General features: G+C 33.7%; 2 protein-coding genes across 2 annotated transcripts; both read right to left on the reverse strand.

The window, feature by feature from the left end:
- Positions 1–1,977: 1,977 nt before the first annotated feature.
- Positions 1,978–11,923, reverse strand: LOC120169157 (putative disease resistance protein At1g50180). Its single transcript, XM_039177374.1, has 3 exons — positions 10,767–11,923; positions 2,256–4,087; positions 1,978–2,007 (listed from the first exon to the last, which is right to left on the reverse strand). Exons 1-3 carry the CDS (start codon positions 11,806–11,808, stop codon positions 1,978–1,980), a joined length of 2,904 nt encoding a protein of 967 aa, XP_039033305.1. The 5' UTR covers positions 11,809–11,923.
- Positions 11,924–14,851: 2,928 nt separating this feature from the next.
- LOC120169158 (putative disease resistance protein At1g50180) lies at positions 14,852–24,472 on the reverse strand. Its single transcript, XM_039177375.1, has 3 exons — positions 23,412–24,472; positions 19,944–21,772; positions 14,852–15,097 (listed from the first exon to the last, which is right to left on the reverse strand). The coding sequence occupies exons 1-3, from the start codon at positions 24,442–24,444 to the stop codon at positions 14,852–14,854; spliced, it is 3,108 nt and encodes a 1,035-aa protein (XP_039033306.1). The 5' UTR covers positions 24,445–24,472.
- Positions 24,473–25,004: the final 532 nt, after the last annotated feature.

Below are 25,004 nucleotides of genomic sequence, written 5' to 3' on the forward strand. Positions count from 1 at the left end.
ATGTATTTTATTTTTTAATTTTATATAAAAATTTAAAATTATCAAATTGTGACTAGGGATGGCAACGGGCCGGGTTCGGGCCGGGTATTGATCCCCCGTCCCCGTTTAAAAAACCGGTACCCGTCCCCGTTTAAAAAACCGCGGGGATTTAAACGGGGATCCCCGTCGGGTAATCGGGGAAAACCGCGGGGAAACGGGTATCCCCGTTGAGCATAAACGGTTATTTAAACGGGTATTGGGCCGGGAATCGGGCCGGGTATATATATATATATTTAAATTAAATATATAAATATATATTTTTTATTTAAATTAAATTTATTAATATTATATATATATAAATAATTATTTTGAATATTTATCGGGTCGGGTACCAGGGCGGGTAATCGGGGCGGGGATTACCAAACCCGTCCCCGTCCCCGTTTAAAATAAATGGGTTTTCCCCGTCCCCGTCCCCGTTTATCATCCCCGAACCCGACCCGTTTAATTCGGTTTTCCCCGTCGGGTTCAGGTTTTTTTGCCATCCCTAATTGTGACACATGTCACCTAATAGAAGAAATTAATACTATTGACAACCAGAACACATAAAATATTAACGTTTGTAATATTAGACACCTGAATGATCTAAAAATACTGTAGACACCTATTCGAAGGAAAAATACAAAGACATTAAGCCAATTAAAAAATAAAATTCATGAAACAGAAACATAGGGAAAAGAAACAAAACAATAAAGATACAAACCGAATTGAAGCAAATTCAGGGAAAAGAAAAAGAGTGGGAGACAGAAATCCGAAAGATTTAAAATTGTTATAACAGAGAGAGAGAAAATGAAAAGAGAGTGACATATTTCTACTCTTATTTAGGACATAGTTCTTTGTTTTTTTTAATAACAATAATATTTTAATTAATATTTTTCTAGTTAGAAAATTGTGAAGATCAATTAAATATATTTTCATTAATCACAATTAAATAACAAGAGTTGAGTTAAATATAAACATAATAATTTTCTTAGTAGTATGGAGTGATTAAAAGAGTGTATTTATTTAAAATTTGTCCTAACTTATGACAATGTACACGTAATTTACAAAGACTACTGTTAGGATATGGATCCTCAAGAGAGAATAAAAATCTCTTTTATTATTGATGTCACTCCCTTTTTATTAAATATATAGATTACAAGAGAATATTTATTCAAAATTTTCTTAACTTGTCATAATGCACATACATCTTACAGATACAACTGTTAAAACTCGAATCTTCAAAAGAGAACAACACTCTCTTTTATTATTGAAGTTATTCTCTTATTAAATATATATATTATTGCTAACTAATAGTATAGATTAAACATATAATCGTATAACTAAACTCACACTAATCCGAAATTGTAGATCTAAATGTGAAATTAAACTCATCCTAAAAAGGGTTTTACAAATTAAAAGAAATTAAAACAAAATTTTCATGATTCATTTTTCATGTTTCTAGTAAGGATGGCTCCCTAGTTATATATGATTCGATTCCGACTGATTTTTATCGTATTCTCATAATTAAAGATATTCATAGTCCGTCTTATTTACGCATTAGAGACTGATTTGTTAATTTAACATTTCCTCTTCATTCAAAAAAGAAAAATCTCTCTTTATTATGAATGTGATCTGACAAGGTACAATATCAAAACACCATTCAACCAATTCATCAGACCAGACAAGGCAACATGTTCTATTACAAGCAATGAATTACAATTCAAACAATCAAATGTAAAGCTCAAAGGAATTGAAAATAACACACCACAGCACCCAAATCGAATCTGAAACAGAAAGCCAATCTCGTGTCAACAAGCAATAGAATCCAGACCGTACAACACAATCTTACAAAATGATAATCTCACACCAATTCTTAAACAAATGACAAAACATTTGAAGTTGCAGCAGCTATGAATCATGTTTAATGGTTGGAAAACAGACGATTACCTTTTCCATGGATCAAATCCAAATACACAACCCGTCTCCTCCCTGAAAATTTTTTAAAAAAGAAAGAGGAAAAAAAACGAAACTCAGATTCTTGATTTCAGACGTACAAAATTGAGTGATCTTAAGATTCATGTTCAATTCATTTATCTAGAATGAGAATTTGTCTAAGCTCATAGGATCTTGCCGGAATAATTATGTGCTTCAGATTAGGATCTAAATGTGCAAAGCATATAGCTGTGAATAAATATAAAAGGATTGAGCATTTCCTATAACAGAGATTTAGAAATTACCTCTGAGTTGGTGGTATATCGCCGTTTGTATGTCCTGGAATAATATTCAATATCTCGGATTTCGTCGGAATATTCGGAATCTTCTCCTCCTTGCACCACTTTATCATGGAATTCCTTTGGCATTTTTATAGTCTCCAGTTCTTGGAGGGTTGTAATGAACCTCAATTCATCTGGAAGCATCTCTAGCTTTCTACAGGACCTAATCTCAAATCGTTGAAGACAAGGCATGGCTCCTTTATCCACCTTCCACTGCTCCAGCTTCTTAAGACCATAAAGGCTCAAAGACTCCAGTTTAGGAAAACATTTTGCAGAGCAACACATTTGCTTTCCAATGAAAGAAAGCAGATGAAACTTAAGAAACCTTAAGTTAGGCAGCTTCTCTAGTGTTGGTATTGGATCTTCCTGAAGCTTGCAACGTGACAAGTATATGTAAGCGAGATTTGAAGACAAGTGCTCTGGCAACTTACTTATCTCCGCATCTATCGTCAAATTACAAATACTACCGCAGCTTGAGAGGAGGTGTGTCAAGTATCTTACATCTATCATTTCTTCCCTATTGATAATAGTCAAGGTGTGAAGATATTTACTTCGGATTATGGGTGGATTCTTGTCCAACTCCTCCTCCTTAAAATCTTCAATCTTGAAAGGCCCTCGAATCTTCAGCTCTCTAATCTTTGTCATGTTGCTAAGATCCTTCACATAACATTTCTTGGTGTTGAAGTTAACTAACGTGAGGAGCTTTCTCAAAGTATCCAACCTCAACTTTGTTTTGTCATCACATTCTTCGGGGAGATATAAATGTCTCAGTTCCTCCATCCTCCATATCACGTCGGGTACGTGGATAGTATCCTCTTCATTAATTCGTAAATCCAAGGTTTGCAAGCATCTTAAGTTTCCCAGAGATGAGGGCAATTTTGTACTTTTGAATACGAGTCCTTTTAGACTCAAGAATCTTAAATGAATGAGATTCCCAATATCACCGATTAACTTGCATTTCGCAAATGACTGCACTCCTTCATAGTTTAGAACTCTGAGCAATTTCAAATTGATGAATATATGTACCCAAAATCCCCGAGCTTTTAGAAAAAGAATATATGCGGCCCAAATATCCCAAAAACAACTCAGCCGACTGAATGGACCTTCTAAATAGGCCGAAGGTGTTTCTAACCAAAATAACTCTCCTAGATACCTTGTATTAAAGAAGGAAAGTGATCGAAGATTTGGACATCTAATGTACTTTGTCTCAAAGATCTCATGCATAGAAACTCTGCGAACCTTTCGAATTGTGGACAACGAGCGTGCATTTGACTTATCTACAATGAAGACGAAGTTCTCTTCTTTTGCCTTTGACAAGCAAAGGTCTCTTATTAGGTCATGCATCTGAATTGTTTCAACCTTTGAGGTTACAACGTCTCTGCTTCGTACTTGAATCATACACCTTTCCGCAAGCTCCGTTAAGTAATGCTCTGCCACATCTTCTGCGATTCCCCACTCCCCGTCTTCTTCTTCCTTTGATGAAACTATACCTTCAGCAACCCATAACTGAATTAGTCTATCCACATATATCACATAATCCTCTGGGAAATGGCTTAAATAAAGAAAACAGGATCTTAAATAGGCAGGCAAATCATCGTAACTTAATGCTAACACTTCCCTAGTTCCTTGGCCTTGGCCTTTGCTTCTATTCATGTATGATTTAATATTTTCACTCACTCTTTGCCATTCATTCAATGAGCTTTTTGTAGCCAAAATTCCTCCCAACACAACTATGGCTAATGGCAACCCTCCACATTGTTCAACTATTACTTTTCCCAACTCTTTCTTATCATCAACTGTATCATTAGCACATTGTTTACTCCTGTCTTGTCCCAACTCGTTTTTCTTATCATCAACCGTATCATCTGCACGTCGTTTACCCTTGTCTTGTCCCAACTCCTTTATCTCACCATCAACCGTATCATCTGCACGTCGTTTTCCCTTGTCCTGTCTCAACTCCTTTATCTCGCCATCAACCGTTTTATCTACACAATACGAAGGGCTCAATGATTACTACTCAAAATCAGGAATGAAAAGATTTTCATTTGGAATGAACATTGTTTTGAACACCTAGAATAATAGTGGTCCACCTATAGTTTTATTTTCTTTAAATAATAGGAGGAATTAGAAGTAGATGATCCAGAGATATTAAGAAGTTCCTACACTATGGCCAAGGCATTGTTTATTACCTCAATCAAACAATTAATTATATATTTATCATTGTTAAATATCTTCGAAGCTAGAAAATATGTTCAAATTATTGCAAATGTCAAAAAAGGAATTTTCAAGCATAGTTTATATGTCTGTCTTGCTTGAACATATAGTCGCATAAACTACTTAAGATAGAATATATATATATCCTTTAATGATTACTGATGTAATTATCTATATAATATGTTTTAATCTATTATTACAACTTATTTCTAATAGTATTACTTATATTATTTCACAATATAATATAAAAATATTAAATCTACCTGTTACTCATATTTAGGTACATGCAATGCCGGCTGCTACTTGAAATTTTGCAAATAACTTGTTTATTTAATTTATATTAAGGATATATTTGAACGCCACATAATAATTATAAAAAAAATAATTAATTACACTCTCATATAATTAATTATTATCCCAATCAAACAATTAATTTATATGTTTGTCTTGCTTGAACACATAGCCGCATAATCTACTTAAGAAACTAAACATTATATATCAAGGATTAATGATATAATTTTTTTATTTACATGAGCAAGCATATTTAGTTGGTTGATTAGTTATTCATTTTTGTTCCCTCATATTTCTCTTAGTTTATGGGTTCTAGACCCACTAGGAGTACTTCCCTTTAGGTAGGGTTATGATTAGATATAAAATTTGTCAAAAAAAATTATATATGTATAATTATCTATGTAAAATATTTTAATTTATTATTACTACTTAGTTCTAACATTATTACTTATATTATTTTTTTTGTTACAATTACTCATATTATTTAAATATATATATATATATATATATAATATAAAAGATATTAAATTTATAAGGCATTGTTTATTTAACCTACACTAATGACATGTTTGGACGTCACAGTATAATTATAAGAAAGTATCATTAATTGCACTTTCAATTAATTACAATTAATTTTAATTTTCAATATATATTTAATTAATAAAATACAGTTACACACAATTGTTGGGAAATAAATGAGTAACAAGTAATTTCCCTATAGCCAGATTAGTGAGAATACGAAATAAAAGCGGAAAAATAATACCCGAAAAATTGATAACGGAGTTCAGCCAATTGTGCTTACGTCTCCGGACTGTTGCAAATCTTTTACTAAAGAGAAAAAATTACAAGTGTTTACAAAACACACTTGAGAGAGAACTGGAAGATTTTGGGATGATTTTGAAGCTAAATGAGCTAGGGTATTTATAGCTAAAGCTAAAGGACTAATCTTTGAAAATACCCTAAAGAGCAATGGCTAAAGTGTAATAAACCCATTTCAAAAATTCAAACAACATTTATTGCACCGAATTCGGTGGAATTTGGTGCCCCCTCCTCAGCCCCTTCTTTGACTTTTCTCTAATAATCTCCCACTTGAAGACTGATTTTAATATGTCTTCACACCTCGATCAATGCAGCAGTATTTCTGGTCTTGTTACTCTAGCATGCCAACTGAAGCTGAACACAACTTCGGTTTGTTCGTGGTCACCGTCTTTGTCAACATGTCTGCCGGATTTTGAGCTCCACTAATCTTTTCAAGTTTCAAAATCCCATCTTCCAGAAGAGACCGGATAAAATGATATCTCAATTATATGTGCTTCGTCCTGGAATGAAAAGACGAATTCTTTGCTAGATGGATAACACTTTGACTGTCGCAATATAAGACATTGCTTTCTTGTTTCTTGCCTAACTCTTCCAAGAAACTTTGGAGCCAAACCATCTCCTTGCTGGCTTCCGTAACAGCGACATATTCTGCTTCAGTTGTGGAGAGAGCAACTATCTTCTGTAGTTGAGAAACCCAACTCACTGCAGTACCTCCTAGAGTATAGACATACCCTGTAGTGCTCCTTCTGATGTCAACATTTCCGGCTAAGTCAGCATCTACATAGCCTATCATTATCGTATCTCCACCTTTGAAACAAAGTGCTTTGTTTGTAGTACCCCGCAGATATCTGAGGATCCATTTGACAGCTTCCCAGTGTACCTTGCCTGGATTATTCATGTACCTGCTAACAGCTCCCACTGCATGAGCTATATCTGGTCTGGTACAAACCATGGCATACATCAGACTTCCAATTGCTGAGGCATACGGCACCTTCACCATGTGTGCACGTTCTTCCTCCGTATTTGGTGACTGTTCTTTGGAGAGTCTAAAATGAACACCTAAAGGTGTACTTACTGGTTTAACATCTTGCATGTTGAACCTGGAGAGTACTTTGTTGATGTACTTAGCTTGTGATAACATCAAAGTCCCTGACTTTGTGTCTCTCTTGATCCTGATCCCAAGAATCTGCTTTGCAGCGCCCAGATCCTTCATAGCAAACTGCTTCGACAATTCTTGCTTTAAGTGTATAATCTATTGCATGTCTGAGCCTGCAACGAGCATGTCATCAACGTACAATAATAAAATAATGAAGCTGTTGTCAAACATCTTGATGTAGCAACAATGGTCTGCTTGACATCTGGTAAACCCACTGCTACTCATGAAGCTATCGAACTTCTTGTACCACTGTCTAGGAGCTTGTTTTAAACCATACAAGCTCTTTTTCAACCTGCATACCAGGTTTTTGTTTCCTGCCTCTATGAAGCCTTCTGGTTGCCTCATATAGATTTCTTCCTCCAAATCACCATGAAAGAAAGCTGTCTTTACATCTAACTGCTCAAGATGTAAATTCTCTGCAACAAAAATTTTCAACACCAGTCTGATTGTAGACAGTTTCACGACTGGAGAGAAAATTTCATTGTAGTCAATACCTTCTTTTTGCTGAAAACCTTTGACAACCAATCTCGCTTTGTAACGTTTGCTCCCATCGTGCTCTTCTTTGATCCTGTAAATCCACTTGTTGTGAAGCGCTTTCTTGCCTGGTGGTAATTCAGCTAATTCCCACGTCTGATTTGACATAAGCGAGTCCATCTCATCTTTCATGGAAGACTCCCACTTGACTGAATCCTCCACTTGTATTGCTTCATCATAGCACTCTGGTTCACCATTGTCAGTCAGCAACAAGTAGTGCAAAGAAGGAGAATATCGTTGGGTTGGTTTAGGAATTCTAGAGGAGCATCTTAGTTCCGGTGTGCCTAGTTCTTCTTGAACTACTTCAGGACTGATCTGAACATTATTTCCAGAAATCTCCTCGAACTCAGCAAATTCCTTTGTTTCAGCTTTGGTATTGGAGCTACTTGATTCTACAGTTGACCTATCTTTGTACATCACATTCTCATTGAAAACGACATCTCTGCTTTTGATGATCTTCCGATTTTCATAGTCCCAAAATCGGTAACGAACTCATCACCGCCATAACCAACAAAGGCACATTTGTTGGACTTAGCATCAAGTTTACTTTTTTCAACAGAGTCTATGTGTACATAAGAAATACAACAAAACACTCTTAAGTGTGAAAGATTTATTTCTTTCTTGCTCCAAACTTCCTCTGGTATTCTGCCATCCAAAAGAACTGAGGGCCCACAGTTGATCAGGTAAGCTGCTGCAGTGTTGATAGCTTCAGCCCATAGAAATTTGGGCAATCCGGCATGTATCCTCATGCTTCTGGCACGTTCATTCAGAGTTCTGTTTATACGCTCTGCTACGCCATTCTGCTGCGGTGTCATGGGAACTGTTTTCTCCATCTTGATCCCATTGTTTGCGCAGAAGTCTCTGAATCTCCTATTTCTATACTCTCATCCATTGTCAGACCTCAACCGCTTGACTTTCAGACTAGTCTCATTTTCCACCATGACCTTCCATTTTCTGAAGGTATCAAAGACTTCTGATTTCTTCTTCAGAAAATAAACCCACACCTTCCTTGTAGAATCATCGATGAAGGTGACATAATATAATGAGCATGCAAGAGATGGAACTGGAGATGGTCCCCATACATCAGTATGAACCAACTCTAACTTTTTAGCCTTGGGTGTCTTACTAATCTTTGCAAAGCTGACTTTCTTTTGTTTGCCAAAGATGCAATCCTCGCATAGTCCGACATCTACATTCTTTAGATCCGGCAACTTCCCCTTTGACAAAAGTGTCTTCATCCATTTCTCACTCATATGTCCAAGCCTTTGGTGCCATAGGTTTGATTTTCCATCAGCATCTGCTACTGCAATGATATTCTCTAAATTTGGGGTTATATAGAGAGTACCAGTTTTCTTACCACGAGCAATTATGAGTGCTTCTTTAGTAATCTTTCATTCACAGCCTGAAAAGGTTGTGCTAAATCCTTCACCATCAAGCTATCCTACAGAAATCAAATTTCTTTTGAGGCCAGGAATATGTCTCACTCCTTTTAGCGTCCAGGTGGTCTGGTTTGGCAACTTTAATCGGATGTCTCCTTTTCCGACGATCTTCAAGGTTTCGTCATCGGCTAGATGAACCTTCCCAAAATCACCACTGATATAATTCTCCATGATTTCTCGGCATGGGGTGGAGTGGAAAGATGCCCCTGAATCCAAGATCCAGGATTCAATTAGACTGTTGACGCTTAGAATCATGACATCACCTGTCTCATCTGTCATGTTTGCAGATTCATGTGCGCATGTATCTTTCTTCAGTGCTTGACAATCCCTTTTAAAGTGACCCTTCTTGCCACAATTATAACAGGTAAAATCTTTCTTTCCCGTTCTTGATTTTCCCCGTTTGGATTTCGATCTGCCACGATTTGAATTTCTTTCTGAAGTTCTCCCTCTGGACTCTATGTGCAAGGATGAGGAGGTTGATGCTTCACCCGATTCTCTCCGTCGAATTTCTTCGCTCAGTACCAGATCCCGAACATCGTCGAATTTCAATTTACTATTTCTCGAGGAGCTGCTAACTGCTGTAACAGTAGCATTCCAATTGTCTGGTAGAGATGATAAGATAATTAAAGCTCGAACTTCATCATCGAATTCAATTTCCACGGAACTCAACTGAGTTGTGATTGTGTTGAGTTCATTCAGGTGTTGAGCCACTGATGCCCCTTCCGTCATCTGCAAATTGAATAATCACCTCATCAAATGAACTTTGTTTGAGGTCGATGGCTTCTCATACATACTGGAGAGAGCCGCCATAAGACCCGCCGTGGTCTTTTCCTTTGCTATGTTGAAAGCAACATTTCGGGACAACGTCAGTCGGATAACTCCGAGGGCTTGTCGGTCGAGAAGAGCCCAGTCTTCATTCTTCATGCCCTCTAGTTGCTTTCATGAGAGGGGTTGATATAGATTTTTCTGGTACAGAAAATCTTCGATATGCATCTTCCAAAAGCCAAAGTCCGCACCATCGAACTTTTCAATTTTCACATTCCCTTCGTCTGCAGCCATCGCTCCCACTCGAATCTGGCTTCTTCGGATCGTTTCTGACAATTTGTGCGAACCACCGTGTATTATAACACCTCCGTCGACAAATTCGTATCGCCGACAAAATTTCACTATTCACGAATTTTACTATTCAAGTGAATAGTAATGAATAGTAAACTCACAAAAATTTGACAAAATTCACAACCCAAAAGCTCTGATTACCAGTTGTTGGGAAATAAACGAGTAACAAGTAATTTCCCTATAGCCAGATTAGTGAGAATACGAAATAAAAGCGGAAAAATAATACCCAAAAAATTGATAACGGAGTTCAGCCAATTGTGCTTACGTCTCCGGACTGTTGCAAATCTTTTACTAAAGAGAAAAAATTACAGGTGTTTACAAAACACACTTGAGAGAGAACTGGAAGATTTTAGGATGATTTTGAAGCTAAATGGGCTAGGGTATTTATAGCTAAAGCTTAAGGACTAATCTTTGAAAATACCCTAAAGAGCAATGGCTAAAGTGTAATAAACCCATTTCAAAAATTCAAACAACATTTATTGCACCGAATTCGGTGGAATTCGGTGCCCCCTCCTCAACCCCTTTCTTTGACTTTTCTCTAACAACAATTAAGTGAGATTTATTAATTAAAAATGGATAAAATGTTTAGGAATTATCATTATTAAAATATATTTCCTTCAATTTTCACTCTCTAAGAATAGGAGAATATAATTTGAAAGCTTCAATTACAGCCAATTTGGGACTCACAAATTACAATGATTAGCTATCATGTCACTCATGTATAATTATACTCAAATCCAAGTATAATATAGTTTTCCAAATACATCCAAAAGTTTAATTTTTGTTAAAAATGTATTATTTAAAAAGAAATTGAATTGTTGTAAAAAAACAAGTTTAAGGTATAGAGTAGAATGTTGCTATTTGCATATATGATGGTAAATAACTTTGCAATGTACACACACGTACCTGTAGAATCTGATGGAGGAAACACAATCTTTTGGAACAATTCCCAACTTTCTTCATCGTTCAAAATTGGCAACTCATACGAATAAACGCTTGCATCTGCATGGGAAACTATCTCCTTGTTTCGAGAGGTGAGCAATATCTTACTATTGCTATGGATGCCCCTTGCAACTGGAAGCGCAGGTTTGAGGCGACCCCAATCCTCGGTGCTCCAAACATCATCCAGTATTACCAAACATTTTTCAAGTTTCAACAAGTCAGACAACTTGCTTGCTAATGCCTCGTCGTTCAGCTTACTGTCATTTTCACCAAATTTTCCCAAACCTGATAGAATGTCTTCCCAAACTTTTCTAGTTTGGAATTGTTGAGAGACAAATACAAAAGCTCTGTGCTCGAAATGGCTTGTAACTCGGCTGTGATGATCATATAGTTTCTTGGCAAGAGTGGTCTTCCCCAGACCACCCATTCCCCATATGGAAACAACCTTGCATTGAGTTCCCTCCTCGACAAGTTTTGAAACCAATTTATCTATGTCACCATCATTTCGGTCAACATAACTTTGATCTATAATATGGGGATAAGGCTTCCTTAACTCCCTCCTTGCGATTGAAGAACTCGACCCATCTCCATGCCTCAATCCCTTCACGCCATACACTTGTAACCGTCGGACCAAGTCGAGTATTTTCTCAAAGATTTCCTCGATCTTTGAACGTGTTTCGTGGAGTGTCCATCCCTCATTCAAGATGCAGGCGGATCTTTCGATGCAACCGGAAAGACCAGCCTTCTTTTTGGACCCAATCCTGAGAGAGAAATCCTCGATAACATCCTCGGCATCATAGGCAAGCTCTCTGATTTCAGCAACCCAAAGACGAATCCTCTCGTCCTCATGCTGTTTAACATCGGCCTCCAGCAATGAGCTTTGCATCCACTTGAGCTCAGTTAGCAAACGATCGACTTGCTTTTCCACGCCCCATAGGTAGACTGCTTCGTCGGTTAGCAGCTTGCCGATTGTTTTCACAGCAGAGGACACAGCTGACCAAGCCATGATAGTGAACTCTTTTCCTGTGCTCAGAAATTTCTTCAAAATGTTTATGGAAAGGAAGCAATTCTCGTAAAACAATTGGAAATCAAAGATCAAATGTTTTAGACTCTTAGCGGCAACAAGGTCAATTAATATACGCAAAGTATTCACTAGTGAGGAAGGGATGCAATATTTGATGTTAAGGTGTGAAAAGAAGGAAGACAAACAACCAGTCTTATATAATTGAGAGAAAGAAAGACTTCGAGAGAGGATTTTAAATATCCCCTTAGAAAATAAAACGTCTTTTTCAAAAGTCTTCATCGCCGGTCTTATTTAAATGAAAAACTAGGCGAAGACCAAGCAATTATTTTTGTGAGATGAATTAATAGGTAATAAAGGCCAGACTTTTATTTTAATTTAATTAAAAATTAATATTTGATCTATCAGTCGATTTCGTGAGTATCTTAAGTTCGACTAGCTAAAATTTTAATAAATATTTAATTCAAATTGATTTAAATAAAGTTTAAATCTATTTGATAAGTTTGTGAAGAGTTAATCTTTTAAAGATTAATTATATATTATCAATTTTTCAAAATAATTATAATACACTATTTTGATAAATTTATGAATTATTATTTTGGTTGTATTATGTTTTTTTAATTAATCACTAGTATCTGAACTATTGATCAACTAATTCAGATCATGGTGAGGACGACCCTCCCAACTCATTTACTCCATTTGCAAATGCAAGGTTTTGAATCTCTAATCTTACTTAAGGAATCTAGTACCTCATTACACTAGACCAATTGATTGTTAGTTTTGGGTTGTAATATTTAATTTGATATAATTATTAATTATTAATTATTATTTTGATATTTAGACTTTGAAATTGTTATGACACACTAGTTTTGAAATTGCAAACGCAAGGTTTTGAATATTCTAACCTTGCTTAATGAGTTACAAGTTTTTTTAATGAGCACAAGTTAAATATAACTTAATTGAGTTTAATAAATAATGAGTTGAATCAATTATAAATAGAATAATTTTTATTTTAAATTAAATATTATTTAATTTATGATCGATTTACTCGATAAACATCCTAATTTTTTAAATGATTATTAATATAATAGATAAATAAATGATAATATTAGAAAACGACTCCCCGGTCGATTGAAGGACATATAACTTCTGAAAACATTTAATATATTGCTTCGGGTGTGAAAGCTAGGAAGACGAATAGCCAACCTTATTTAATTGAGAAGGGGAAGACTTTTGGCGATGAAATTTTATATAATTAAACAGATGATTTTTTTAATAGAATCTTTTTAATTAATTGAAAATGTAAAAATATTTTATAGATGCAATTGTTTAGATCCAATCTAAATCCAATTGTTAAAGATTATTTTATGTTCCTTACACGTGATTTGATGACGTGGCTCTAAAGAAATTGTGCTTCTTTGACAAGGATGGATGATGTGTCAAAAGACTAGGCCATCGGACCTATGACTCATCAATGGTCCATAATGGCTTCACAAGGATCAAAAAGATGTCATCATCAAATATCTATAAAGCAACACCACAGTTAATATGTTGTCTCATTTAAAAACCAAAGCAAAATAATTCTCCCCATCTCCCCCAAAAACCGACGGCTTAGGATGTAGATATTTAGGATTTTGTTTTTTTTTTTTAATTTTTTATTTATTTGTATGTGCATATATTTGTAACAATGTGGGCTACTTTTGAGCCTAGAAAAAAAAACTATGTAATGGACTTATTTAATGAAATGAATTGTTTTATTTGGGTCTTAATTTTGTGATTGTAGAATCGAGTCTTACGGTGGACAATTCATAATTCGGAGGTCTCCTACGGAAGTTGCTCTCAACCTGGCATTGGGGGCAGCCTACTATCCTACTTCCTTCTTACCCTATTACAAATGAGAATAAGGATCAACTATATATACTACATAATATAAATTATGCAATATGCTAATTATTTTAATATCTAATATGTAATATACAATACTATTTACAATATGCAATTATTATTTAATATGCAACTATCATTTAATATGTACTATCACATGCAATTATTATTTAATATGCAACTACCTAACAAAAATTATATCCTATATGATATATAATTATCTGATATGCAAACTATATACTATATACACATGCCTACACATTTATTATGTTATAATATGAAACGTCACTTGTCACCACCAAGATAAAATGGGTGAAGACAATTAAACATATGATTTTTAATAGAATTATTTTAATTAATTGACGATGTAAAAATATTTTATAAATGTAATTGTTTAGATTTAAAACTTTTAGGGATAATAGCAATTTTTTTATCATTGAAACTACTTGATAGATTTAAAATAAATAATATTTTATTAAAACTTAAAATAAAATCTGGCATAACTTATTTTTGGCATATTTTGATTATTCAATCATTAATTCTTAAGAACAAGGCTCGAACTGTTCCCCGTTTTCTTCATTTTCTGACGACTCTTTACTGTAAGCATACTGTTGGTGAGCATTTTAAGACATGGTTCGCCTTTGAACATCCCATCTCCGACACTGTGTTTTTTAAATTGTTCCGTAAACAAATGGTTTCTGATAAAGATTTTACAAGTTTATATTCTTTCAAAATTTTATAAATTATCTCCTAATATAAAAGAGGACTTCTTTTATTATGTATGTTTAAAATTAAGTATATTGCTTTGGGTGTGAAAAGTAGGAAGACAAACAACCTGTTAAAAGTAAAGTCAAGTATAAAGAATTTCTTTCACATTCATTCATATCTGATTGTTTATTTACAATGCTACTCTTTTATATCCAAATTAACTTCTAACAAACTAAATTGATTCTAACCGTATGCTAACTAACTAGCTAATAGTATACTACATGTACATTTAACACTTCCCCTCAAGTTGGATGTCGAAAAATGTTTTCAGTACCCAACTTAGATAACAAATAGTAAAATTGTCGACTTCCCAAAGCCTTTGTCATAATGTCTGCTAGTTGTTCATGTGATGAAACATGCTCGTCTGAATTAAACCCTATTGAATCTTTTCTCTCACAAAATGACAGTCAATTACAATAGGATTTGGCCTCTCATAATACACAGGATTAGCAGCTATTTGAAGTGCAGCCTTGTTATCACAGAAAAACTTTATAGGTTTCAAATCCTTCATTCCAAGTTCTGCCAGCAACCCTTGCAGCCAAACTATCTCTAGTGTCACCACTGCCATGGCTCTATACTCTGCTTCTGCTGAAGATCTGGCTACAACATTTTGTTTCTTTGACTTCCATGAAATCAAAAAGTCACCAAACTTGATGTAAAATCCTATAACAGATTTCCTTGTCATTGGGCATTATCCCCAATCAGAGTCACAATAAGTTGAAATCTGACAATTAGTAGAAGCTTTCAATAAAACTCCTTGTCCAGGTTCTCTCTTAACATGCCTTGCTATCCTTAAGGCAGCTTCCATGTGAGATTTTTTTGGTTGATGCATGAGCTGACTAAGAAAGTTCACTGCATAAGTGATGTCTGGTCGAGTGTATGTTAAGTAAATCAATCTTCCAATGAGCCTTAAAAAATAGATTTTTCTTCCAACAATTCATCTCAATTTCCTGCTGCACAACCTAGTCATACTCCAAGGTAGTCAATTTCAAGCTCTGTTCCAATGGAGTTGCAACATACTTTGCTTCATCCAGATTAGCGTCTTTGATTAGTTGAAGTGCATACTTTTTTTTGATTCAAAAATATCCTATCCTTAGATCTTAACACCTCAATACCCAAAAAAAAACTTAAGTTGACCCAAATCCTTAATTTTAAAGCTGCCATTAAGAATTTGTTTCAACTCAGCAATCAAAGAATCACTATTTCCTGTTATCAATAAATCATCAACCTAGACTAATAACATAACCATCTTGCATTGTTGCTCTTTAATGAACAAAGAATAATCATGTCTGCTTTGAACAATAACAAGTAGATATCAAGGCCTCTGTAAGTTTTAAGTTCCATTGCCTAGAGGCTTGTTTAAGCCCATACAAAGATTTTTGCATTTTGCATGCAACATTCTCCCCCTGACTATAAAAACCATAAGGCAACTGCATGTAACTTCCTTAGAAAGATCTCTTTCTAAAAAGGCATTGAACACATCCATTTGAAGCAATGGCTAATTGTAAGCTTTAGTAAGGGCTAATATGGTTCTAATTGTCACCATTTTGACCATAGGGGAGAAAGTATCAACAAAATCAATCCCCTCATGTTGATTATAGCCTTTAGCAACCAGGTGAGCTTTGTACCTTTCAACCTCACCTAATGCCTTGTACTTAATCTTGTAAACCCACTTACACCCAATAGGAACTTTTCAGCGTGGTAATGGAATAAGAGACCACGTTTTATTAAACTCCAATGCAAGAATTTCTTCATTCATGGCCTTAACCCAAAGTGGATTTTTAACAGCCTTAGAATAAGACTGAGGTTCATATGTTTGAGAAATGGAAGCCAAAAACACTTGAGTATGAGAAGGAAGATGCCTATAAGACAAGGAATAAGTACAAGAACAAACAAAATTATTTCATAATAGATGCTCTTATTTCACTATAAAGACAAAGAATTTTTCTTCGAGAAAGTATATTTATACTTATACATATACATCATCCAGGTAAGGCAAGGACCTCCTAAAACGTAATCTCGTTCTCTCAATGCTATTCGTTAAACTTCGGATTTACCGAAAATAAAATATAATTTTCCACTACTGAATCAAAAATATCAAAATATGCAGAAACAAGCATTTTTATCTTCAAAATATAAGTTCCAAAGGTTGACGTTCCTATAAATATGAGACTATCATTCTTCTCCTTCCACCTAATCATCAACCATACAATGAAGCATAAACCCTTGGTTTCCCAGAAAAATAAATGCTAAAAAGACCTTATTCACTACCAAATAAGCATATCCATCATCAAAAACTTCAACAGAATTGCAAAACTATATTAAATATGTTGATTCAATTGAAGAAAAAAAGCCAAAGAAAAAAGATTTCAGATTTTTTTTTCATAATTATCCTCAACTTTAAGGAGCACAACACAAACTATCAAAAACAAACCCCACCTTTGTTTTTAGAAAGAAAAAAAAACTTTTCAAATATCTCCTAATTACACACATTTTAAAATTTTCAAAATTATCAAATACCCACTATTTCTCAAATAATCATCAACAGCACGCAAATTCAAAGAAGGATAAAAAAAGGGGGTTTTAAATCTCTTCTGTACCTTATATTCATGAACAAAATCACGAGCAATACCTCTTCTCTTGTAGAAAGCTGAAAGAATCAAAGGAAAAAGATGAGCTTTGCTTCTGTTACTTTGGATTAATATGAGCTTTGCTTCTGTTACTTTGGATTAATCAAAATTCAGACAATGTATATCCATAGGGATTCGAAAGCCAAATTAAAAACTCTTAATAATATTTTTTTATCGAATAGGTTTATACACTATTTTTTTAGATTATTCAAATATTTAACGTTATAAACGTGACTCAGAATGTAACGATCATTAGTTTTTTCCGTATCAAAGCTAGATAATTTTAAAATTTATTTTTTAAAAAATATTAAAAATATTATTATATTTATTAAAAAAATCTTATTTTTTTTTAAATTATAAAAAATCTCAAAATTCTTAAAAACTTCAAAATTCTTAAAATCCTCAAACTCTAACATTAACTCACTGTTGCCGCTCTTTCTAGCCACGATCACCACCGCCAACGTAGTTTCTGTCATTATCCTAGTTATACGTTGTCGCCGATTGACCATCAGAATCACGTGAGATCGTGATTTTTCATCATAGGGTTTATGTGATATTAAACGTCAATTCGTCATCGATCGATCACGATTTCATAGAGATTTTGATCGTCGGAAGGGATGAGGTCGGATGAAGTTTCGTAGACATCAAAGGGTAGCGATCGGTTTGGATTTAGGGTTGAAGTGAAGATTTCAAAAGTTTTGTAGTTATTTCAAATTTTACGTGTTCTCTTTTTTAGAAAATATATAATTTTATTTTTTTAATTTTATATAAAAAAATTTAAAATTATCAGATTGTGACATATGTTACTTAACAGAAGAAATTAACATTGTTAACAGCCCGAACACATAAAGGATTAACGTTTATAACGTTAGACACCTAAATAGTCCAAAAATATTGTAGACACCTATTCGGGGGAAAGGTACAAGGATATTAAGCCAATAAAAAAATAAAATTCATGAAACATAAACTTAGGGAAAAGAAACAAAACAATAGAGATACAAACCGAATTGAAGCAAATTCAGGGAAAAGAAAAAGAGTGGGAGACAAAGAAATCTGAAAGATTTAAAATTGTTTATAACGAGAGCGAGAGAAAATGAAAAAGAGAGTGACATAGTTCTTTATTTTTTTCATAACAATAATATTTTCATTAATCACAATTAAATAACAAGAGTTGAGTTAAATATAAACACAATAATTTTTTTAGTAGTATGAAGTGATTAAAAGAGTGTATTTATTTAAAATTTGTCCTAACTTATGACAATGTACACATAATTTACAGAGACTACTATTATAATGGATCTTCAAGAGAGAATAACACTCTCTTTTATCATTGATGTCACTCCCATTTATTAAATATATAGATTACAAGAGAATATTTATTCAAAAATTTTCTTAATTTGTTATAATGCACATACATCTTACAGATGCAACTGTTAAAACTCGAATCTTCGAAAGAGAACAGCACTCTCTTTTATTATTGAAGTTACTCTCTTATTAAATATATATATTATTGCTAACTAATAGTATAGATTAAATATATAATCGTATGACTAAACTCACATTAATCCGAAATTTTAGATCTAAATGTGAAATTAAACTCGTCATTGCTATCAATTTCAATGCTTTCAATTTCTTGTATGTTGTAACCAACATAACAAAAGGGGAAATAAAATCAAAGTACGAAGGGAAAATAATTTATTTATATATTTGTGTTTTAAATCTTTAAAAGAATAATTTTATAGATAATCATCAAAATGATCATCTTCATTCAAAAAATAGGAAAAATATTAAGAAATGCATTTTAGAACCTAAAAAGGGTTTTTACAAATTAAAACAAAATTTTCATGATTTATTTGAAATTTTTCATGATTTATTTTTCATGTTTCTAGTAAGGATGGCTCCTTAGTTATATATGATTTGATTCCGACTGATCTTTATCGTATTTTTCATAATTAAAGATATTCATAGTCCGTCTTATTTTCGCATTAGAGACTGATATGTTAATTTAACATTTCCTCTTCATTAAAAAAAACTCTCTTTATAATGAATAGGATCCAACAAGGTACAATATCAAAACACCATTCAACCAATTCATCAGCCCAGACAAGGCAACATGTTCTATTACAAGCAATGAATTACAATTCAAACAATCAAATCTAAAGCTCAAAGGAATTGAAAATAACACACCACAACACCCAAATCGAATCTGAAGCAGAAAGCCAATCTCATGTCAACAAGCAATAGAATCCACACCGTACAACACAATCTTACAAAATAATAATCTCACACCAACTCTTAAACAAATGGAATCACATATTTCCATATAATGACTTCTTTCCCTGTAGAAGAAGAAGAAGAAGAAGAAAATATCAAAGGGGAAAAGTCAATTTTGGAAGAAAATTTATTCAATTGCAAACAAAACATTAAAGATTTAGAATACAAAAAGATACAGATTTGTTTGGAAAGGAAAAACTCAAATATTAAGAAGAAAAATTGAAGTTGCAGCAGCTATGAATCATGTTTAATTAAGACAACTGGTTGGAAAACAGACAATTACCTTTTCCATGGATCAAATCCAAATATCTCCTCCCTGAAATTTTTTAAAAAACGAAGAGGAAAAAAACCAAACTCAGATTCTTGATTTCAGATTTACAAAATTGAGTGATCTTAAGATTTATGTTCAATTCATTTATCTAGAATGAGAATTTGTCTAAGCTCATAGGATCTTTCCGGAATAATTATGTGCTTCAAATTAGGATCTAAGTGTGCAAAGCATATATAGCTGTGAATAAATATAAAAGGATTGAGCATTTCCTATAACAGAGATTTAGAAATTACCTCTGAGTTAGTGGTATATCGCCGTTTGTATGTCCTTGAATATGACCAAATATCTTGGTCTTCGTCGAAATTTTGTCCTCGTTGCACCACTTTCTTATGGAATTCCAATGGCATTAATCTAATCTCCAGTTCTTGGAGGGTTGTAATGAACCTCAATTCATCTGGAAGCATCTCTAGCTTTCTACAGGATTCAATCTTCAATCGTCGAAGACAAGGCATGGCTCCTTTACCCACCTCCCACTGCTCCAGCTCCTTAAGATCAATAAGGCTCAAAGACTCCAGTTTAGGAAAACCTTTTGCAGAGCAACACATTTGCTTTCCAATGAAAGAATTATAATAAAACCGAAGAAACCTTAAATTAGGCAGCTTCTCTAGTGTTGGCATTGGATCTTCCTGAAGCTTGCAACCTCTCAAGATTATGTAAGCGAGATTTGAAGACAAGTGCTCTGGCAACTTACTTATCTCCGCATCTATTATCAACTTACAAATGCTAACGCAGCTTGAGAGGAGGTCTGTCAAATATCTTGCATCTATCACTTCGCTATTGATAATAGCCAAGGTGTGAAGATATTTACTTCGAATTATGGGTGAATTCGAGTACAACTCCTCGTTAAAATATTCAATGTTGAAAGGCCCTCGAATCTCCAACTCTCTAAGCCTTGTCATATTGCTAAGATCCTTCAGATAACAATTCTTGGTGTTGAAGTTCACTAATGTGAGGAGTTTTCTCAAAGTATCCAACCTCAACTTTGTTTTGTAATCACATTTGTAAGGGAGATATAGATGTCTCAGTTCCTTCATCCTCCATATCACGTCAGGTACATGGATAGTATCATCTTCGTTAATTCGTAAATCCAAGGTTTGCAAGCATCTTAAGTTCCCCAGAGATGATGGCAATTTTGTACTTGTGAAATTGAGCCATTGTAGACTCAAGAATCTTAAATGAATGAGATTCCCAATATCACCGATTAACTTGCAATCCGAAAATGTTTGCAGCCCTTCATAGTTTAGAACTCTGAGCAATTTCAAATTGATGAATATATGTACCCAAAATCCCCGAGCTTTTAGAAAACTAATATATGCAGCCAAAATATACCAAAAACAACGCAGCCGACTGAATGGACCTACTATACAGGCAGAAGGTATTTCTACCTCAAATAACTCTCTTAGACGCCTTGTATTAAAGAAGGAAAGTGATCGAAGATTTGGACATCTAATGTACTTTGTCTCAAACAACTCGTGCATAGAAACTCTGCGAACCTTTCGAATTGTGGACAACGAGCGTGCATTTGACTCATCTACAATGAAGACGAAGTTCTCTTCTTTTGCCTTTGACAAGCAAAGGTCTCTTATTAGGTCATGCATCTGAAATGTATCGACCTTTGAGGTTACAACGTCTCTGATTCTTACTTGAATCATGCACCGTCCCTCAAGCTCCGTTAAGTAATGCTCTGCCACATCTTCTGCGACTCCCCACTCCCCGTCTCCTTCTTCCGTTGATGGAACTATACCTTCAGCAACCCATAATTGAATCAATCTTTCTGCCTTTATCAGATAATCCTCTGGGAAATGGCTTAAATAAAGAAAACAGGATCTTAAATGGGTAGGTAAATCATCATAGCTTAATGCTAAGACTTCCATAGTTCCTTGGCCTTGGACTTTGCTTCTGTTCAAGTATGATTTAACATTTTCACTCACTCTATCCCATTCATTCAATGAGGTTTTTGTAGCCAAAATTCCTCCCAACACAACTATGGCTAATGGCAACCCTCCACATTGTTCAACCATTACTATTCCCAACTCCTTTTTCTTATCATCATCCGTTTTATCTGCATAATGCGAAAGGTTCAATGATTACAACTCAAAGTCAGGAATATATTTTTTTATTGATTTCCATAGATAAAAATTTCTATAAATACATTTGGAATGAACACTGTTAGTTTTTTATTTTATTTAATTAATAGGAAGAATTAGAAAACCAATGATCCAAAGATATTAAAAAGTGTTGGAAAAAATCGTTATAATTCTAACAAAAAGCTCCTACAACATGGCCGAGTACAATTATTAAATGAAAAGGGCCAGGAGAACTTTATAGAAAATGTGATACTTACGTTTTTAGTATTTTTAAATAGATATTACCTTCTATTCACATTAGATTTATTAAAAAAAATAAAAAGTTATCAAGAACCCGAAAAAAATATTTGTCTAATTATTATTATGATTAATTTTGTCTTTATATTGAATAAGTTTAGCATGCAGAAACATCCAAATTTCTTTTTTTTTTTATTTACAAGCCAAGGAATATTAAAATTGGAGAAGGAGAATTTGCAAATGTTGGATCAAACTAATCCTAAATGAGGTAGGTGAACCATTTTTACTAAGTTTTATGTTTATATTAATCAAAATTATTATTCCAATCAAACAATTAATTATACGTATTTGTTATAATTTTTGAAAAATATCTTTGAAGCTAGAAAATATGTCCAAATTATTGCAAAATATGTCCAAATCAAGCTATAATTTATATGTTTCTCTTGCTTGAACACATAGTCGCATAAACTACTTAAGAAACTAAGCATAATATATATATATATATATATATATATATATATCAAGGATTAATGATATAATTTCTTTTATTTATGTGAGCAAGTATATATAGTCGATTAAATAAGTTGTTCATCTTTGTTCCCTCATATTCTCTTAGTTTATGGGTTCTAGACCCACTAGGAGTAATTCCTTTCCTTCCCCCTTCCCTTTAGGTAGGGTTTGGATTAGATATAAAAATTGTCTAAAAAATTTAACTATGTATAATTATCTATGTAAAATATTTTAATTTATTATTACTACTTAGTTCTAACAGTATTACTTATATTATTTTTCTGTTGCAATTACTTATATTATTTAAAAAATATATAATATAAAAGATATTAAATTTATAAGGCCTTGTTTATTTAACCTACACTAATGACATGTTTGGACGTCACAGTATAATTATAAGAAAGTATCATTAATTGCACTTTCAATTAATTACAATTAATTTTAATTTCAAGATATATTTAGTTAATAAAATATAGTTACACACAATTAAGTGAGATTTATTAATTAAAAATGAATAAAATGTTTAGAAATTATCATTATTAAAATACATTTCCTTCAATTCTCACTCTCTAAGAATAGGAGAATATAATTTGTAAGCTTCAATTACAGCCAATTTGGGACTCACTAATTACAATGATTAGCTTGCATGCCACTCCTGTATAATTATACTCAAATCCAAGTATAATATAGTTTTCCAAATACATCCAAAAGTTTAATTTTTGTTAAAATTGTATTATTTAAAAAGAAATTGAATTGTTGTCAAAAATATCTAATAAAATAACCTAAAAAGTAAGTTTACGGTATAGAGTAGAATGTTGCTATATGCATATATGATGGTAAATAACTTTGCAATGTACACATACGTACCTATAGAATCTGATGGAGGAAACGCAATCTTTTCGAACAATTCCCAACTTTCTTGAGGGTTCAAAATTGGCAACTTATACAAATAAACGCTTGCATCTGCATGGGAAACTATCGTTTCTGTTCGAGAGGAGAGCAATATCTTACTATTGCTATGGTCCGCTGCAGATGGAAACGCAGGTTTGAGGCGATTCCAAGCCTCGGTGCTCCAAACATCATCCAGTATTACCAAACACTTTTCAAGTTTCAACAAGTAAAACAACTTGCTCGCTAATGCCTCGTCGTTCAGCTTCCTGTCATTTCCACCAAATTTTCCCAAACCAGATAGAATGTCTTCCCAAACTTTTCTAGTTTGGAATTGTTGAGAGACATATACAAAAGCTCTGTGCTTGAAATGGCTTGTAACTCGGCTGTGATGATATAGTTTCTTGGCAAGAGTGGTCTTCCCCAGACCACCCATTCCCCATATGGAAACAACCCTGCATTGAGTTCCCTCATCGACAAGTTTTGGAACCAGATCCTTTATGCCATTATCGAGTCCAACAATGTTTTGATCAATAATATGAGGATAAGGCTTCCTTAACTCCCTCCTTGCGATTGAAGAACTCGACCCATCTCCATCCCTCAATCCCTTCACGCCATACGCTTGTAATCGTCGGATCAAGTCGAGTATTTTCTCAAAGATTTCCTCGATCTTTGAACGTGTTTCATGGAGCATCCATCCCTCATTCAAGATGCAGGCAGATCTTTTGATGCAGCCGGAAAGACCACCTTTCTTTTTGAACACAATCCTGAGAGCGAAATCCTCGATAACATCCTCGGCATCATAGGCAAGCTCTCTGATTTCAGCAACCCAAAGACGAATCCTCTCGTCCTCATGCTGTTTAACATCGGCCTCCAGCAATGAGCTTTGCATCCACTTGAGCTCAGTTAGCAAACGATCAACTTGCTTTTCCACGCCCCATAGGTAGACTGCTTCGTCGGTTAGAAGCTTGCCGATTGTTATCACTGCAGACGACACAGCTGACCAAGCCATGATACTGAACTCTACTCAGAAATTTCTTTAAAATGTTTCTGGGAAAGGAAGCAAATTCTCGTAAATCAATTGGAAATTAGAGCTCAAATGTGTTACAGACTCTTAGCGCCAACGATTCAATTAATATATAGAGGTCCATTTGAAAAAATCAAATAAAATTTTAATTATAAAATAAGATTTAAATAATTCAAACTTTTGATAATTAATGTGTTAGTTTCACGTTTGAGTCGAGTCCCTTAAATAGGATGATATATGTATATCATATATGGTTATAGAAAATTATTTAAATTAGAATCGTACAATAATATTATAAACATTTACAATTAAATTTAAATAAAAATTAAATAACTAGACTGACTTAAATTTCATAAAAACGATTCAAAAAAATTCAAATAAAAGTAAAGTTATAAAATACAATTCTTCAATTGAACTAGAAGAAAATTGTATTCAATTGGATTCTATGGACTACTCACCCTTATTAATACACATAAAACAACATTAATCAGTAATTGATTTCAAGGAGAATAACATTCTCTTTAATTAACAATAATTCAATACAA

Source organism: Hibiscus syriacus, unplaced genomic scaffold, assembly GCF_006381635.1.
Source record: "Hibiscus syriacus cultivar Baekdansim isolate YM2019G1 unplaced genomic scaffold, ASM638163v2 tig00111754_pilon, whole genome shotgun sequence".
Classification (NCBI taxonomy): domain Eukaryota; kingdom Viridiplantae; phylum Streptophyta; class Magnoliopsida; order Malvales; family Malvaceae; genus Hibiscus; species Hibiscus syriacus.

Excerpts from the sequence above, each read along its gene's own strand:
- LOC120169157 (XM_039177374.1), bottom strand. The coding sequence starts at position 11,808 with ATGGCTTGGTCAGCTGTGTCCTCTGCTGTGAAAACAATCGGCAAGCTG. Across the intron at positions 4,088-10,766 it reads TCCTCCATCAGATTCTACAG|TTGATGATAAGAAAGAGTTG; the intron begins GTACGTGTGTGT and ends CTAATGATACAG. Across the intron at positions 2,008-2,255 it reads GATATACCACCAACTCAGAG|GGAGGAGACGGGTTGTGTAT; the intron begins GTAATTTCTAAA and ends AAAAATTTTCAG.
- LOC120169158 (XM_039177375.1), bottom strand. The coding sequence starts at position 24,444 with ATGGCTTGGTCAGCTGTGTCGTCTGCAGTGATAACAATCGGCAAGCTT. Across the intron at positions 21,773-23,411 it reads TCCTCCATCAGATTCTATAG|ATAAAACGGATGATGATAAG; the intron begins GTACGTATGTGT and ends CGCATTATGCAG. Across the intron at positions 15,098-19,943 it reads GATATACCACTAACTCAGAG|TCAAAGAAACAAAATGTTGT; the intron begins GTAATTTCTAAA and ends ATTTCATGGAAG.